The sequence below is a fragment of the Girardinichthys multiradiatus genome, chromosome 1 (genome assembly GCF_021462225.1).
Source record: "Girardinichthys multiradiatus isolate DD_20200921_A chromosome 1, DD_fGirMul_XY1, whole genome shotgun sequence".
Taxonomy (NCBI): domain Eukaryota; kingdom Metazoa; phylum Chordata; class Actinopteri; order Cyprinodontiformes; family Goodeidae; genus Girardinichthys; species Girardinichthys multiradiatus.
The window spans coordinates 21,103,848-21,121,610 of record NC_061794.1 but is presented as its reverse complement, the minus strand read 5'-3'; the positions used below and the strand labels follow the sequence as shown (position 1 = coordinate 21,121,610).

General features: G+C 42.2%; 1 protein-coding gene across 2 annotated transcripts in view; it reads right to left on the bottom strand.

Moving 5' to 3' along the window:
* Window positions 1-17,763, bottom strand: part of pex14 (peroxisomal biogenesis factor 14) — a 75,332-nt gene that overhangs the window by 15,942 nt on the left and 41,627 nt on the right. Inside the window, exons 5-7 of one of the 2 annotated variants that reach the window (XM_047378327.1) lie at window positions 13,695-13,774; window positions 11,441-11,543; window positions 224-321 (exon numbers count right to left, since the gene is read on the bottom strand). In XM_047378327.1, coding sequence (XP_047234283.1) covers window positions 224-321; window positions 11,441-11,543; window positions 13,695-13,774 — 281 coding nt within the window. The remainder of the gene's footprint in view (window positions 1-223; window positions 322-11,440; window positions 11,544-13,694; window positions 13,775-17,763) is intronic. The other variant, XM_047378335.1, reaches the window with a different exon arrangement.

The following is a 17,763-nucleotide window of genomic DNA, read 5'->3' as shown; positions in this document are numbered from 1 at the left end:
CACTTTTATTCTTTCAGACCTATTTCTCACTTTTGGACATGGAAATAAATTTAACTGCTATTGGCTAGAAGTCTAAAGACAACTGAAAAGGGATAATTTTTAAAATCGGGATAGATGCGCTTCAACCCGACAGAATTACCGAATGCAAACTCAATGATATCTTAGTTATTTGCAGGGCGTGCTAAAGTGACTGATGAGATGCCAAAGTATGTGGCTACGATACCTCTGCTGCAGCCAGTTCTTGAGAGAGCTCCTGGATCTTCTGCTGCTGCTGGACCAGGAGCTCCTGGATATGGACCAGGGTTTGCTGAAGCTGGATGACTGTTAAAAACAAGTAGAATGACAGTGAGTTCATAGTAAATGCAATTTTATTTTCTTTGGAGAACTGACAGCAGATCTGATGAGGCTCAACTTGTGTCACTGATCAAGGCCGTACTCCAAGAATTGTAATCAAAGCTAATACCCTGTAACTTTAGTCGCATCTTTTTGTTCTGAGGTGTCGGGTTAGAGGGTGGGAAAGGAGGGGCTTCACATAGGATGGAGGTATTAATCTCTAGTGTCTGAACTTAAATTAAATAACAGTCTTTAACCTTCCATTATCCGCCCAGACACTGTCTTCTAATGCATCTTAAATCCTCAAACGATCAACAAAGGAAAAAAAAAACCAAGGCTTTCATTTTGGAGGAGGCTGCCAGACAAAATGTCCCTCCTAATCCTAATAAATATTGTTCTTTTTCCATGGACTTTGAAGATTGAATTAGTTCAAGTGTTGGTGTTGGACGAAGGTGTATGATTTCAAATAACACCAGGCACAGCTTTTTTTTTGTGTGTGTGCCCCCTGCTTCCAGTCATGCATGTATTACCAAACAATGCATTAAGTTTCCCTGAGCTGATTATATTACAGAAAACCAATAAACATTCATATAAATCATGGGCGTGTAAAGTGTTAAATCAAGCCTAATAGGATTAACATCAACAGATATTGTGGCTTTCCACTGCTGGGGTTGTCAGGCCATGGTTAAAAGCCCGAGCTGTAGTCGGCTGGGCTGGATGTAAAGTACCCTCCCCTCTCGCATTAACCCTCGACAAAAAGACAGAGTTAGCTTGGGAGCTGTACTTCTTTTGAAAGAGCAACACAGAAAAAATATTTGATCTTTCAAAGACACTAGTAGTGACACCTGTGTTTAAACTGGTGGAGCTGTATCAATAAGGCGGGGTGCTGAAATGTTTGATCTTTTTACGCTTGCAGAAACGGAATACGAGTTTGAGGAGAAAAGTTGGTTAAGACCAAAGACAAATGTGCAAATAATTGAGAGTTCCTCCCTCCCTTTGGGAGCCAAAGTACGACCAAGCTTTCTGGAGAAAGCAATAAAAATGAAATAGCAGTTAAAAAGGTGTCACTATAACAGGGTGTGCGCTCTAAACCAAGAGGAGACGCATATGTATATGTGTTTGAATTCACCACACCAGAAAACAGCTTATCCAGATGTTTGGGTCTCTCTGGCAGCCTGTAAAGCAACGTCGAAGAATTACCACTGGCATCAGTTCGCGTTGGAAAAAATTAAGAAAATGTAACTCCATCATGTTGGGCTATAAGTTGTGTGTTCAGTCTATTGGTGAGCTGCTAACGCACCACGGTGCATCTACATACGTGGAAAAACTGATCAATAAATTGGCTGATGACACTACCACAGTACACAAAAAAAGCAAACAGATTTGGCCAACAAGGACATTATTTCCGGGTCCCTGAAAAATGTCCTCGCCAGATCACAGGACTAGTGAACACAAACTCTTACACAGCAGGTACTGTCTCAGGATCTTCAAAATATGAGAAGTATAGTTGTTAAGGCCAACACAGTTTGTCAGAATGACAAATATCAAAACTGGCCTAAAATGAACGATCTTCATTTGCTTTTTTTGATGATCCAGAAAGCTTAAGCAGTTATAGTTTTAAATATTGGTTAGTGACGGTAATAAAACCTAAATATAAATCTATTTTAGTTTAGATTTTAGTATAATGTTTTAGAAAAATCGTAGCATGAAAACAGCCTCCGTCATAAGTCATTTAGTCCAAAGTGATTGCTGGTTGATATATTTGAAACTCAGAGGTCTTTCTCAGTGTCAAGAAGGTGTCTAAGGAAAAAAAGAGACAATTTTTCATTGGTTGTATAATGTGACATAAGGCTCACATTTCCCGAAGTCTGCCTCTGATTAGTTGATCAGCTACCTTATGATGTATTTTCCCTTGGAAGGTTCCTGGAGGCCTGCTGAGTTTGGAGACTCAGAGAACCATTAAGAGCCTTCATCTGACTGTGAGGCTGTAACGAATAAAACCACGTAAATGTCCCATCCAAAACAGACGTAGGCACAGTCTCATCTCTACTGTCAACCAGTACTGTTGTCTGCTAGCAAGCTGAATGCAGGCTGTGCAAAATAGAGCTCTCCTTCAATAGTAGCACTGCTGCAGTGTGTTGGCATTGAAAACACAAGCAACGCTGAGCCATGCGGGGCAAGTTTCAGGAAACAACCACCACGTGTAGCGCAATTTTACACGCGTCTTATATCACCATTTACATACATTGGTCGACCCACACTGTGTGCACTGAGACAGAACAGATAAATGAACTTTAGCCGTGGGTAGTTTTATTTTAAAAAGCTGCGACATTTGCGGAAAAAACTATAGAAAAGTAGTTGGGTCGTGGTGATCCATGGCTGACAACTCTGGTGTGGGCTACTTTATTTTAATACAGCCATATGTCTTGATGTGCATCACATGCCATCCGTCAGATTTTTCTGTAAGTTTCAAGGGATTATGACGAGTCATCATGGGTCTAACCTTTTGGTGTTACTATTAATGTTTTACAGTAAGTTTGAAAAAAGAGCAAACAGATGATGGTGGCTAATTGAATACCATTTCAGTTCTGTTCACTAAATTACCATCGGATTCTGCTCTTGGGCAAATGGTTGTTTTACTGCTTTTAAAGACTTTAGACTACATCAGATTAGTTCTATATCACACAGACCAGTACCCGGACTGAATTATTCTAAACTAAACAGAGATTACTGAAAATATAGTTTGTGTTTTATGAATGCTATAGTCAGTTCTTGGAAGACAAAGTATCAGAATCAGAATCAGAATCAGAATCAGAAAAGCTTTATTGCCAAGTACGTTTTTGGACATACAAGGAATTTGTTTTGGCGTAGTCGGTGCAATACAGTACAAATTAAACAGTATAAACATATCTACAATATAATATAAATATATGTGCACAGTTTTAAGTGAGTGAGAGTAAATATAGAGCAGTATAGGATGCAAGAGCAATACAACAGTGCAGGTGATCGTTGTGCAAGTATGGCAGTGCAAGTAAAGCAGGAGTCCATGCTGAGCGTTAATGTAACGCATAGAGTTACAGGTTACAGGTGTCCTGTCAGCAAAAAAAGGGGGGGTGTGGGGGAAAGGGAGAGTGTCAGGGTGGTTTCCGGGCTTTGTTAACCAGGCTGGTGGCAGATGGAAAAAAACTGTTCTTGTGGCGTGAGGTTTTGGTCCGGATGGACCGCAGCCTCCTGCCAGAGGGGAGAGTCTCAAAGAGTCTGTGACCGGGGTGGGAGGGATCAGCCAGAATCTTCCCTGCCCGCTTCAGGGTCCTGGAGGTGTACAGTTCCTGGAGCGACAGTAGACTGCAGCCAATCACCTTCTCAGCAGACCGAATGACACGCTGCAGCCTGCCCTTATCCTTGGCTGTAGCAGCGGCGTACCAGATGGTGATGGAGGAGGTGAGGATGGACTCAATGATGGCTGTGTAGAAGTGCACCATCATAGTCTTTGGCAGGTTGAATTTCTTCAGCTGCCGCAGGAAGAACATCCTCTGCTGGGCTTTCTTGATGAGGGAGCTGATGTTTGGCTCCCACTTGAGATCCTGGGAGATGATGGTTCCCAGGAAGCGGAAAGATTCCACAGTGTCAATTGTGGAGTCACAGAGGGTGATGGGGGCAGGTGGGGCTGGGTTCTGCCTGAAGTTCACAACCATCTCCACTGTCTTTAGAGCGTTGAGCTCAAGGTTGTTCTGGCTGCACCAGTCCAACAGATGGTCCACCTCCCATCTGTACGCAGACTCGTCACCATCAGAGATGAGTCCGATCAGGGTGGTGTCGTCCGCAAACTTCAGAAGCTTGACACACTGGTGACTGGAGGTGTAGCTGTTGGTGTACAGGGAGAAGAGCAGAGGAGAGAGAACACAGCCTTGGGGGGAACCAGTGCTGATGGTCAGGGAGTCAGAGACGTGCTTCCCCAGCCTCACGCGCTGCTTCCTGTCACACAGGAAGTCAGTGATCCACCTGCAGGTGGAGTCGGGCACACTCAGCTGGGAGAGCTTCTCCTGTAGCAGAACTGGGACGATGGTGTTGAAGGCAGAGCTGAAATCCACAAACAGGATCCTGGCATAGGTTCCTGTGGAGTCCAGGTGCCGGAGGATGAAGTGAAGGGCTAGGTTGACTGCATCATCTACAGACCTGTTGGCTCTGTAGGCAAACTGCAGGGGGTCCAGGAGGGGGTCGGTGATGTCTTTTAGGTGTGAGAGCACAAGGCGCTCAAAGGACTTCATCACCACAGAGGTCAGGGCGACGGGTCTGAAGTCATTAAGCCCTGTGGTCCTTGGCTTCTTGGGAACAGGGACGATGGTGGAGGACTTGAAGCAGGCTGGCACATGACATGTCTCCAGTGAGGTGTTAAAAATGTCTGTGAAGACTGGAGACAGCTGATCAGCGCAGTGCTTCAGGCTGGCTGGTGAGACAGAATCCGGACCAGCAGCTTTCCGGGGGTTCTGTCTCCTGAAGAGTTTGATGACGTCCCTCTCCTTGATGGAAAGAGCCGTCCTCGGCGTGGGTAGGGGGCTGGTGGGGGGGAACTTCAGGGTGGGGGTTGGAGGTGCCAAGGCGCCTCTTGAGGTTGGGGAGGTGGGGGTGGTGGATTGTGGCTGCAGCTGTTGGGGGGCGTCGTGGGGGATGGTTGCAGGACTGTCCCTTTGTCTTTCAAAGCGGCAGTAGAACTCGTTCAGGTCGTTGGCGAGGCGTCGGTCGATGATGGAGTGGGGGGCTTTCGGCTTGTAGTTGGTGATTTGCTTGAGCCCTTTCCAGACAGACGCAGAGTCGTTGGCTGAGAACTGGATTTGGAGCTTCTCAGAGTACAGTCGTTTGGCCTCTTTCACTGCCTTGCCAAACTTGTACTTAGCCTCTCTGTATATGTCTTTGTCCCCACTCCTGAAGGCCTCTTCCTTATCCAGTCTTAACCTTCTGAGTTTAGCTGTGAACCAGGGTTTGTCGTTGTTGTAACTCACCCTGGTGCATGATGGTACACAGCTGTCCTCACAGAAGCTGATGTAGGAAGTCACAGCCTCTGTGTACTCGTCCAGACTGTTGGTAGTAGTCCTGAACACATCCCAGTCTGTACAGCCTAAACACGCCTGGAGATTCTCCACAGCCTCACTGCTCCACTTCCTTGTCGTCCTCACAACAGGTTTGCAGAGCTTTAGTTTCTGCCTGTATGCAGGAATCAGGTGGACCATGATGTGGTCGGATTGGACCAGTGCAGCACGTGGGATGGCGTGATAAGCGTCTCTGATGGTGGTGTAACAGTGATCCAGAATGTTGTCCTCTCTGGTCGGACATTTTATAAACTGTCTATATTTGGGGAGTTCGTGGGTCAGATTACCTTTGTTAAAGTCGCCAACGACGATTACTAAGGAGTCCGGGTTGGTCCACTCCACACTCAGTACCTGGTCGGCGAGCATGCGCTGTGCGACCTGCACGTTAGCTTGCGGCGGGATGTAAACACCGACCAGGATGAACGAAGCGAACTCACGGGGGGAATAGAAAGGCTTACAGTTTATGATGAAGGCTTCCAGGTCTGGAGAACAGTGCTGCTGAATCACTGTCACGTCGTTGCACCAACCACTGTTGAGGTAAAAACAGATTCCTCCACTTTTCGCTTTGCCGGAGAGTTCCGTGTCTCTGTCCGCTCTGTAGAGCTGGAATCCTGCCAGCTGCAGCGCAGAGTCCGGTATTAATCCACACAGCCACGTCTCCGTGAAGCACAAAACTGCCGATGAATAAAAGTCCCTGTTTTTCCCCAACAGCAGTTGTAGTTCCTCAATTTTGTTGGGAAGTGAGCGCACGTTAGAGAGAAATATTCCAGGTAACGGTGTTCGTAGTCCACGCTGGTGAAGTCGTACCAGCACCCCAGCCCGTTTCCCTCTCTTCCGGCGTTTCACCGCGTGAACAAAGGTGAGCGCACCTTTGACCAGAATGTCCAAAAATTCCAGAGCAGTAGACAGAAAAGTTGGAAATAACTCCTCTGGTGTAGTAGCCCTGATGTTCATGAGTTCTTCTCTGGTGAGAGAGCTCCGGGTACCATCACAGAAGACCGTTTTAAAGCAAAAAACAAAACAAAACAATGCGCAACAACATGCCGAGGCGACCATCTGCGGCGCCATCTTGGATCATTTTTATTAATTATAATTCAACTGTTAAGTGTGTTAGTGTTGACATTGTTGCAGCTTCCATGTTTCACCAACCCTATGGTAGTCTATGTGCCAAATAAAGCAATGAAATCACATGTTTTTTGTTACTCACAGAATAAAGGTTCCACAAATCACAAACTGACTTCAGGAATCAGTCATCGGAGAATAATAATCAGGTTCAGGTTTGACTTCTCTTTAGTATTTTGGATTTTAAATTAAATCTGATCAATGACTATTTTGCAATTCCAATTTTATAACATTATTTGAATTTACTGAGAACAGAAGGTATGTGTAAATAAAGCAGAAGTGTATTAAAATATTGACTAATCGGCTATTTGTGAAAAATATTGATAGATTAGTCAACTACCAAAATAATCATTGGTCGCTGCCATACCAACAAGGTTATAGAAAGCGTGATCAAGATTTCAGATTTGGTTGCTTTAACAGTATTTTTGTTTGAATTGTATGCAATGCTACGTTTATGTATTTTTGTGTAAAGTTGAGCCAGATTCTAATGTTTCCTCCAAATACCTGGGATGTTTCCAGATGTGCTTTTTTTGCACTGATCTGTTAAACAATCCAAGAGAAACCTTGTGTATTTTTGTTGTATGCCCTTTGTTTAACAATAAGATGAGAATAAACTGGTTTAATTTTTCAGCCACTTCAGTCAAACAGTTGACAGCCCAAATTGTTGCATGTGTTGTGACCAAGTTGGCTTCTTTGTGCTCAGACACTCAACAAAAATGCACAAGTTCTTCCTCCATGATATCACTGATTTGAAGCCAAGAATATTAATAAAGTCAATGACTTTGGCCAGGCATCAGAAGGAGACAGTAGCTGCAATGTGTTAGGGTTGCACATGTGCATGTGAGAGAATGTGTGGGGCTTGCAGTTGCTCTGAAGAGCCTGTGCATTGTGTATTCAGTAAATTATTCAGCAAATACCTCGCTATAATGTACACTACATATGTCCAAGCCTGTCTCTGTCTTTAATGGCCAGCTGGTCACCAATATGGCTCCCACCAACAAACAGTGCCCAAACAGCCTCGCAATTCCATTACAGCCTGGCTGTGCTGAAGTAGCTCCAAGATCCATTCATTAATTGTCCGTGTGAAGTTGTAGGCAAATCATAATGGGAGTCAAGGCCCTTTACTCTTAGCTGGGGCTGGTGAGAAAGACTAATGTGGTCCCCATTCAAAAGGATACATCACCTCATTGCGCCTGGCACTAGAGAAATACATGAACTTTAACAAAAGGGGGGTTCAAGCAATTGGCAGCAGCGAGGCAGTCCGTTGCTATTACTCAGTGCAGCGATGAGAGAGAAAGCAAGAGGGAGAGGAATACAAAGGGGAAGCAGGGGGGAGAAAACTCTCAGTGTAATTGCAACCCCTCTCCCCAACTGTTAACTACAACAGTCATTAACTACGATAGCAGCTTGGCTACTGCAGTCATAGCAAATTAGTTCTACACGCTGGCTGAAGAAAAGACCAATGCTATTTTTTCTTCCTTTCATTGGAGTCTCAGTTTCTCTCTGACAAAACATGAGAGCACTCTTTTCCTGTAATCCTGTCCTCGCTGACAAACTGAGCAGGGCGTTGCACGTGGGCAAATCTCCAAAAAGTGATAAGTGGCAGCAAGAATAGGCAGTGAAATAGCCAAGGGAAATGTGTTTGCATAGTTGGGACAAAATGACCATAAAACAGCCTGTATTTGTTAATCAGATTCAGGGTGACACACCTTGCACGCCATCTCACACAATTCCTGCCCCTCCATCCTTCTAGCGAAGCCAGGAAACAATAGAATGGGTGTGACCGAAAAAATGAAAAGCCATATTTTCAACTGTGGGTATTTTTTTTTTTTTTTTACATGAGCTGGAAACGCAAATTCTAAATTTGTTTTCTTTTGAAGTTAAAGGGAATGTCCACCACAGGATGTCTAAAAAAAGATCTCCTGGAAGTTTTTCACACACAAGGGTACATATACCTAGGACTGGCAGTTTAGATATATAAATGAGATTGCTTTTTAATATTCATCTAAGATATTATTACTGACTTAAATTACTAGTTTATTTGTCATTAGACCATGTTGGTTATGGGTCATTCATACATTAAAAAGGCTACAAAAACTTAATGAGTTAACCTGTGCAACATAAGGCCTGTCAAGGGACACAATTTGTTCTAAAGTGGGAAAAAAACACAACAGTTTAACAGATATAATATTGTAATTTGGCACCAACACATTCATTACTGAAGACTTGACATACAGTGAACGAATAACTGAAAGACAATACTTCTCTTATGGTCTTCTTACACTGTGCGACTTAATCAATCTTATAAGACTATTCCATGACACACTATGCGATGTGGATTTAACAGACTTTGGTACGACGTCAAGTTCGATCTGTGTTCATTGTACGATAACCGTTTACTACTAAATCAATTACAATGTATGGCATAGGCAACATGTTTAGTGTACGCCATCCATCTGTGCTGCAAGAAACAGCCACAACAAACACACAACGAAGCACTCAGTCCTTGAAATAAATATGAAGAAAAGAAGAAGGAGGAGGAGAATGTGCATGTGGTCGTAGTTGGAGAAAAGAGGGTATCTTTGGATGCGGGTGTTGTGTGAAATTCAGTTCCCCCGAAATTAATCTGTTAGCCTTCTGTGACCACCGTGTGCTTTCCTCATGCAGGCAGATTCTCCTCACCAGTCTGCTATCCACCACCTCTAACCTCACAGGACTCATACCTAAACCTAAAGAAGTCCGTGGAAACACTATACGGTGAAATACATGTAGCAAATTATTGTTAGATTACAAGAAGGTCTAGCCCCTTGGATGCTAACAATAAAGAACTCAGCTGAGGTTGGAAACATTGGCAATGCAATGCATCTCAGCTAAAGTATCTTGATGCTTCAGCTCTCCCAACTGGTTATAAATCTTGGACAACAAACTGACACCAAGAAAAACCAGAAAGCTTCAATATTCTGAGAGTCCTGACTTCTCCAAGTTAAATGCATACATGGGTTCGTTAAGTACATTTATTTACGTTTATCCTTTATTTTAATTCCTCTAAACGTAATATGTTTATACCTAATGTCTGTGAGTGCATGAAACTGAAGTCAAATCCTTTGTTTGTGCACACAATCAAGCTGATACTTGCAAAGACGCTGCAGGGTTGGTACCCATTTCTAGAAGTCAGTGGGTGAGAGGCAAAGTACACCCTAGACAAGTTACTAGTCTATGACACGTGACATTACATTCTTTTCTCTAATCTCATCATTTAAGAAATAGACTACTAAGATCATGTCAATTATATTGATCCCAATTAGAAAATTGGCTTGGTTGATCTAATCTTCCTTTCAGCCCTTAATGTGTTGGATCAGACTCACCAGACTCCACAAAAGTGTCTGTCATACTGTCCCTACAGTCTAGCGTTCCTTAATAAGACACCAGAAAAAGCGTGGGAGACACCAGAGTTTTTTGTATGGCTGCATTGAGCACCAAGTAGTGCAAGGCTGCCTCTTCCCCCGTTCCTACTGCACACTGCTGCTCTGCTGGCTGAAAGAGGGATCCATACTTTATCAAAAAAAGAAAACTTTGGCTGTTTGGAGATCTTTCTGCACCCCCTCAAAAAAAAAAAAAAAACATTAATGATTTTTAAACTTGCAGATCTGACTGTAACTGGATACTGTAGCTTGTTATACTTCTTTTACTTTACAAAGTTCAGACCAACAAAAAAAGGTTGATTATTCAGCAAAATAACCACTAGATGAGTACTGCTAGATTTAACAGGTGTTTATTCCATGCTTTTGCTTATGTCTATGCATCAAAATTAAAATGTCTATAGGTAAATGTTATAGATAACACTATTGTAACTAAATCATTCAATAATTTAAGTTATTTTTGGAGCAGAAACAGTTGCTGTTTTATGTTTTAAATAAAAGCAATCACATCATAAGCATATTTGTGTAAATGCGGTGAAAATATGTCATTTGTCTGTATTTTCAAAATCTCCTTTGCAACCTTTGAGCTTCAACGTGATGCTGAAAAACCAAGTTTTGACAAAGTTTCAGTTTGTGCGACGAGGCATTCCCAATTTATTCTGTCAGTAAACTGTTTTAAACATTAAGCAAACGTTTTTCGCTCACAACAGATTAACAAGGCCATTTTAGTGCTCTCACAGCACTGAACTTAAGCATGCTTTGACTATCTTGAAAGGGTTTGCATAAATGAAACGTGATATTGGCATGACAATTAAAACACAAAAACACCATCATCTGCCTGAAACAGTTTTACAGGGACTGGTACGAATCAGGTGAAAACACACTTCAGTTGAACACTACTGCTAACAAGACCTAAGTTTCTCAGAGTGCATCTCTCATTTACGCCTCCCTGGATTTTTAATTATACTGACAAAGAGCTGGAAAAGCAGCTCTCTCCCCTCATCCCTCTCTCTCTCTCCCCCTGTCTGACAGCCAGGTTGAGTTTCTTCACCTGTCCAACATAGGAGCCGCACCTGTCACCGCGCACTTAGTCACACTGGGGCCAATGCTGAGCCCAAATACCACACACAAATCCCAGAAAAAAAACGTGCACACACACACAAAATTAAAATGAACTTTCAGCTCACCTACGGGGGACAGGGCGGCTGACAATGACGGCAATGGAGGTTTTGGATGGGTGGGTGGGGGTTGAGAAAAGTTGTCATTTCCCAACTCCTCATTAATATTCCGAGGTTAAGAGCTTTTCAGCGAAACGTAATTAATTGAGCCCGAGCCTGACAGTAAACAAGCAATTTCAAATTAAAGCGAAATGACAGCAGCGTCATTTGTTAAAAACGTGCGGGGCCCCACGATTTTGGCGACAGATAAATGAGGGAAAATGTTAAGGAGGGAGAAAGTGATGAAGATATTAATCTTCACCTGTCTGTGTCAGCGTGCCACTCATTGCTGCAATGTTGCTTTCCATCCTCTGCAGATGCTTCTTGTCCTCTCGGCTCCCCATAATGAGGGGAAGGATGTATTTCTGCAATTAAAAGCATGGCACAAGATTACACTTCTCTCTGGTAGAAAGCAGAAGAAAGATGAGGAAAAAGACAAGGCCACCTCCATATGCTAGGTCAAAGAAGGCTTTGCTGATTGGACACGAGACTGGCTGTCAAAAGTGCAATGTAACTTTGTGTGTACTTGAACAGCAAAGAGTCAGAGGAGCTGTTAAACATTGTTAATGAAGGTGGTAACATACATTTATTGTTCCAACCATTAGTAAGTGAGAGAATCAATCAGAAGCCTTAGTAGATGATTAGTCATGTAAGTAATTTGTTAAGCAAAGGACGAAATAAGAAAATGACAACAAATGGTGTATGAGTATGTTTTATTGTATGTCTCATTAAAGTGAGAGTAAAACCAGACAACACATTTATGAACACTGAAAAAAGTGACAAACAGACCAAAAAAACACAACATGCAGGGGTTGTGGCAAACTGCAACCACTAATTCTCATGGCTTTCTTTCAATGATTGCTTTCTTTTTGCCAGTGTTGTATAAAGGCCAGTTTGAGAGCCTAAGTAATACCGGTCTTGGCAAATAATTTATGCAGCAGAGGTGTGAATCTCTGCATCTTCTCCAAAGCTACGTTGGTCCTCTTAGCTGCTTTGATTAAAGTTTCTATTGCCTGGCCTGTCACTTTAGGCTGATGTTTTTCATACTCTCGATATTTTCAGATAATAAACTAAACAACGATCAAAGTTTAGGATGTTGTTTTCTACCCTAACCTTGATTTTAATTTTCCCACCCAACATGTTTTCAGTGTTCCTTGGTCTTCATGATGCCGTTTGTTCACTAATGTTCTTAACAGGCCTCTGAGGCCTTCACAGAACAGCTGGATTTATACTGAGATTAAATTACACACAGACCATTTAGGAAGTAGGTGGCTTCTAAGGAGCATTAGGGTGAATGGAGCTAATGCAAATGCGATAACATATTCAGATTTTAGGTTGCAAAACGTTTTGAAAACCATGGGTGGATTTTTTTTCTCCGCTTGTCAATTATGCACTACTTTGTGTTGGTCTATCAGATAAAACCCCTACAAAATACAATGAGGTTTGTGATTGTAACACGGCAACATGTGACAACATGTAACAACATACATAACATACAACAACATATAACTGCCAGTTTCATACTCTCTGCCGGGTTTTCTCTCCAGCTCAGGAGGCAAGATGCCACACCGGTGAGAGCAATAAACACTTTTTAGAGAAAAAGATTAAATAGCTGTCAACACGTGGTAATTAATGAGTGGGTTGCTGTGAGTGTGGTGTTTACAAGGCAGACCATAACATAAATAAAGCCTGGGCAGAATCATGGACATATGGTGCGACTGGCGCTACACTTCAGTGACATGACAGCAACCTGTGCCATCCCACCAGGGATTCCCACCTACCAAACAAGGAAAACATTTCTCTATGTAGGAAACTGTAGGCTGGTACTGTGTGTGTTTTTGTCTGATGAGACGGAAGACCAGGAATGTGCTCATGCAGCCTTATGAAACACTGCTGGGAGAATAAATGACAGTAAAAGGTATCTAAAGAAAACTCTGCTGTATTTGCATCTTATGTCCTCTGCTTCTCTCTGCAATACGCTGCAAAAACTACTGCTAGAGCTCCTGCCCTCTTTAGAGGACAGGAGCTAACTAGAGTAATGGTTTCCACATGTCATTTAGAGTACAACCAACAAGCACTGTGGGATTAGTGTCTCTGTGGACAAGGAACCTTATGAGCTCATGTTCAAGCCCCCCAGCCCCCAAAAAACAGGGGGGTTATTTTGGTCTGTAATATGTCCAAAAAGTAAGTTCTATGCTGTGCTGGCAAATTTACCTTTCAAAGGAAAATTATCTATGCAATAAAATATCGAGAGAAAAAAACAGGAGGTTAGAATGAGATCATGGACTGACGTAAAGCATGGTTACTTCAAAACCAAGACCAGAATGATGCTACATGCTGCAGTGGCGCCTTCAATTCAGCGCCACAGTTTGTCAGAGACCGATGCAAACACATTTCAATGCAACATGAAGGAGAGGAGAAACATACAGAGTACAGTCTGCAAATGTGTTTCTCAAGCATTTACTGCGATATGAAATTCAGGGAGGAAACGATCATCATGCTGTGGTGGGACTTACCTTGTAAAGCTGATGAAAGCCAAATGCGATGCCAACCATAATGATGGTGAGCGCGCCATAGTCTCTCCATCTGTAGCCTGCTGGAAAAGGACAGAAAAAAGGGATCAAACACTTTATAGACTAAAAACTGAATTATCCCAAAGATATGGAGAGAGCAATTCTAATAACACATTCATATTTCACAGAAACAACCAGGGAATAAATATTTTTACATGGTAAGAAATTTAAGTTTTGCATTTTGTCACATTACAACCAAAAACTTGCCTACTTGAATGAACAATGGTTTTCTAATTTTCTTACAAATATCTGAAAATGTGACAAGTAAACAGAGTCCACGTGTGTGTAGTTTAATCCCAGTATAAATAGAGATGTTCTATGAAGGCCTCAGAGGTTCGCTAGAGATCATTAGTGAACAAACAGCATCATGAAGTCCAAGGATCACAGAAGACAGGTCAGGGATGAAGATGTGGAGGAGTAGGTTATAAAACAATCTCCCAATCACGCACCATCTCAAAATAAAACGAGTATGGCTCAACTGCAAAACTACCCCGACATGGTAGTCCATTTGACTTAGGAAAAGGAGAGCATTAATCAGGCAAACAGTCAATAGTCTCTGGAAGAGCTGCAGAGATCCAGAGCTCAAGTGGGAGAATCTGTCAACAAGACATGGATTAGTTGTATACTCCACAGATTTGGCCTCTATGGAAGAGTTGTAAGAAGGAAGAGAAAAGAAGGACCGTATGCAGTTTACCACAAGCCATGCAAGAGAGACAGCAATTATGTGGAAGAAGGTGCCCTAGTTAGATGAGACCAACATGGAACTTCTTGGGCCACATCACCCTGAAAATACATCCTCGCAGTGAAACACAGTGGTGGCAGTATCATGCTGTGGGCATGCCTTCATTCTGCAGGAACAGGGAATCTGGTCAGAGATGATTGATGCAGGGAAATCCTAGAAGAAGGTCTGTTAGAGACTGGAAAAGACTTAGGTCTGGGGCAGAAATTTACCTCCCAGTAGGACAGCAACCGTAAATGTACAGCCAGAGCTACCATAGGATGGTTTGGATCAAAGCACAATCATGTGTTAGAATGGTCCAGTCAAAGTTCAGGCTGAAATCCAAAGATAATCTATGGGAAGACATTAAAGATGCTATTCACCGATACTTTCTCTACTGTCTGATTTAACCTGAGCTATTTGCAAAGGAGGGTGGGCAGAAATTTAAATACCTAGACATGTAAAACTGACAGAGACATACCCCAGAAGAACCTGCAACTAAAATTGCAGCAAAAAGCGGTTCAACAAAGTACTGAGTTGAAAGACACGTATTAGATTGCATTTGTAATTTTTTATAAACAATTTAACCTTTTCTTTTTTTTTTTTTTGCTACTTTGCAAGGACTCTAGGGTGACTGAAAAATACATTGTCACCATGTACTGGAAAACAAGATTTGCAGGATTATTAGATGGTATATTTGGTACGTTCCAAACTGTGGTAATTAGAATGAAATATTGAAAATGTGGCTTTTCATTATAAACATAGTATTTGCACAGAAAGCACCTAAGATGAACAGAAACATCAAAGAAAGTGTGCTTCAATACATTTTGAAGTTGAGTGTCTTGCTGAGTGACAGATGATGTGAAAGTGTGTCATTGTGCAAACTGTCATCTGGGTAGGCCAACTGCCTGTCAAGGTGGAAATTCCCCACTTTAGAGAGGCATTCAACTGAAAATGTCACTATACAACATGTCTGGAGGCAGCATGTGAGTTTTTCTTTTATTTACTCCAGCGAGGCTAAAATGAATACAAATTATTTAAGGCGAACCTGCTTAAAGCACACCATAGATATTCTATTACAAGTCTGATTTCACCTAATGGGTTATGTGGTGCATGTTTACTGGCTTGGAGTAAACTACATTGATCTTTGCCTTGGCACTTGTGATTTTACATGCAAATAAAAAGGGAGGCCCACTCAGAGCGAAATGTATGGTATATTTCCAGGGTGAATGTCGTTTTATCTTCCTTTCTCAAGGGCATGTTTCACTGCTGCTACTGCAGCACTTAGTGAACCTCTAACCTTTCCCATCAAAAATGTTTGAATCATTCTCCAACATCCATATGATAACCGTATAAATTTGGGTCTTCATCAACATTAAAGCTGGGTTAGACTGTCAGCTATCCCAGAAAACCAGGCATTTGAAAGGCCTGGAAGTCCTTGGGAGGGGTGGTTGACCCTGATGATGCCTGAATGCATCACCGGGGCCCACCCATTGTTCTTACCACCCTCAACTTTAGGGCTTTTCATTCTTCCTTTGTCTTTCCCCTTTTTCTTTCCCATCTGCACAATGCCATCTTCCTCTTTTTATTTGGTCACTTAAGCTGTGGAACTGTGGACTCCATCCCCCGTTTTTCCAATCTCCTCTCAAATTTATTGGGTTCAGTGGAGGCCTTCCTGTCCTTCTACCGTGTGGAAATAGAGATCAGAGTATCCATTACTGCGACAGAGATGAATGCGGGTCCCTGTGCACCGTCCCCATAAGAAGGACATCAGAGGCAGGTAGCCCCTTCTTTTCAGCATGACCCCCCCCCATACAAGACGACCAGCTCTCACCTCATTATGCAGCTCCCTTATAGCCGTTTTGATATAAAACCCCCCTACTATGGACGGAGTGCTGCGAGTCTCCCTAACTACATGGCCATCCCATCAACATCACTTTCATTACAAAACATGAGATGCTGGGGAGTCAAGGACAGTGTGGTAATAAATGAGGGTGGAATACATCTGGAATCATTGTCATATGGGTTAAGCATTACACGGACTTCATTCCACATTGGTAAATCAGTGGACAGAGGATTCACAACCTCCTGAGGTAATAAAGATACAGGTAGTGGTGTGGGGTCTTGCCAGGGTGGGACCCCGCCAGAAATGGAACGGCATCAGACGTCATAAGCTTCATATGTGGGCTGTTATGTTCTCTTTGTCTGGATCTAAAATTAAGGCAAATCGGTGGTGACTTTATTATATATACTAAAGCTGATTTTTTTGAGACACGATAAATCTAGAATCTCCAACAGTAAACCTACAGAAGACAAAACTAACAAACTATGAGACTGGGACAACCACAAGTTGTTTTTATTGAGATGAGCAAGAACTTCTAACCACTCATTCGTTTGTTAGAGTCAGATTTCAACGAGTCAGGAATTTTACAGGACGACAGCACAGTTTGGTCTAATTTAAACAGATTAGTTTCTTTGAATTCACCTGGCTGGGAGTGAAAAGTAATCTGAGTTCTAGTCTGCCTAAAAACATGGGTCTCTGTTCACCCGGATGCAGTTTGTTTACAGGGCGGAATGCAATGAACTAAAGAGAGAGAGTGGCGTTCCCTGTACTTATGATTTATGGACATTAATAGTAATTATTCATACCCCTGGCAGATTGGCTTTAAAACGATTTTCCTGCAATTGGGAAGTTTGTTTCTGATGGGAAATCAGACAGGCATCTCTCAAACTATAACAATGTAATTTTATTTTTTTTAAACGGGATGTCACAAATTACTTATACCCTTCCCAAAAATACAATGGAAAATCTTTATTGGCATTACAGAAATCACTAGCTTTTTCCATGTTTCCACTAGTATTTTTCAAATTGATATTAGGTGATGAGTTCCAGACTTTCGGGTTGGAAGACCTTGCCATCACCCTAATCTTTAGTTCCCTCCGTAGATTCCCTACCATATTTACGTCAGGACTCAGGCTGGGCCACTCCAAAGCATTAACATTAACATTATTTGCATTAACATGTTAAATGTAAAGATTACTTGAAAGCTACATCTGATAGAGGTATGCATAATGTTGGCCTTACTTTTAGATGCATTTAAATTCTGCCTCGGTATCTGTGTAACCACAGCAGCAGCTCATAATATATTGCTCTCTTTCTCTTTCAACAGGGAGATAGCTCACTGACTTGCTTATGGCAAGAAATTATAACATTTAATAGTCAGGGACAATCTTTGAAGAAAAAAGTACATAAACCAATTTTTTCCAGCTAAAATGAACAGTTCAGATATCCTG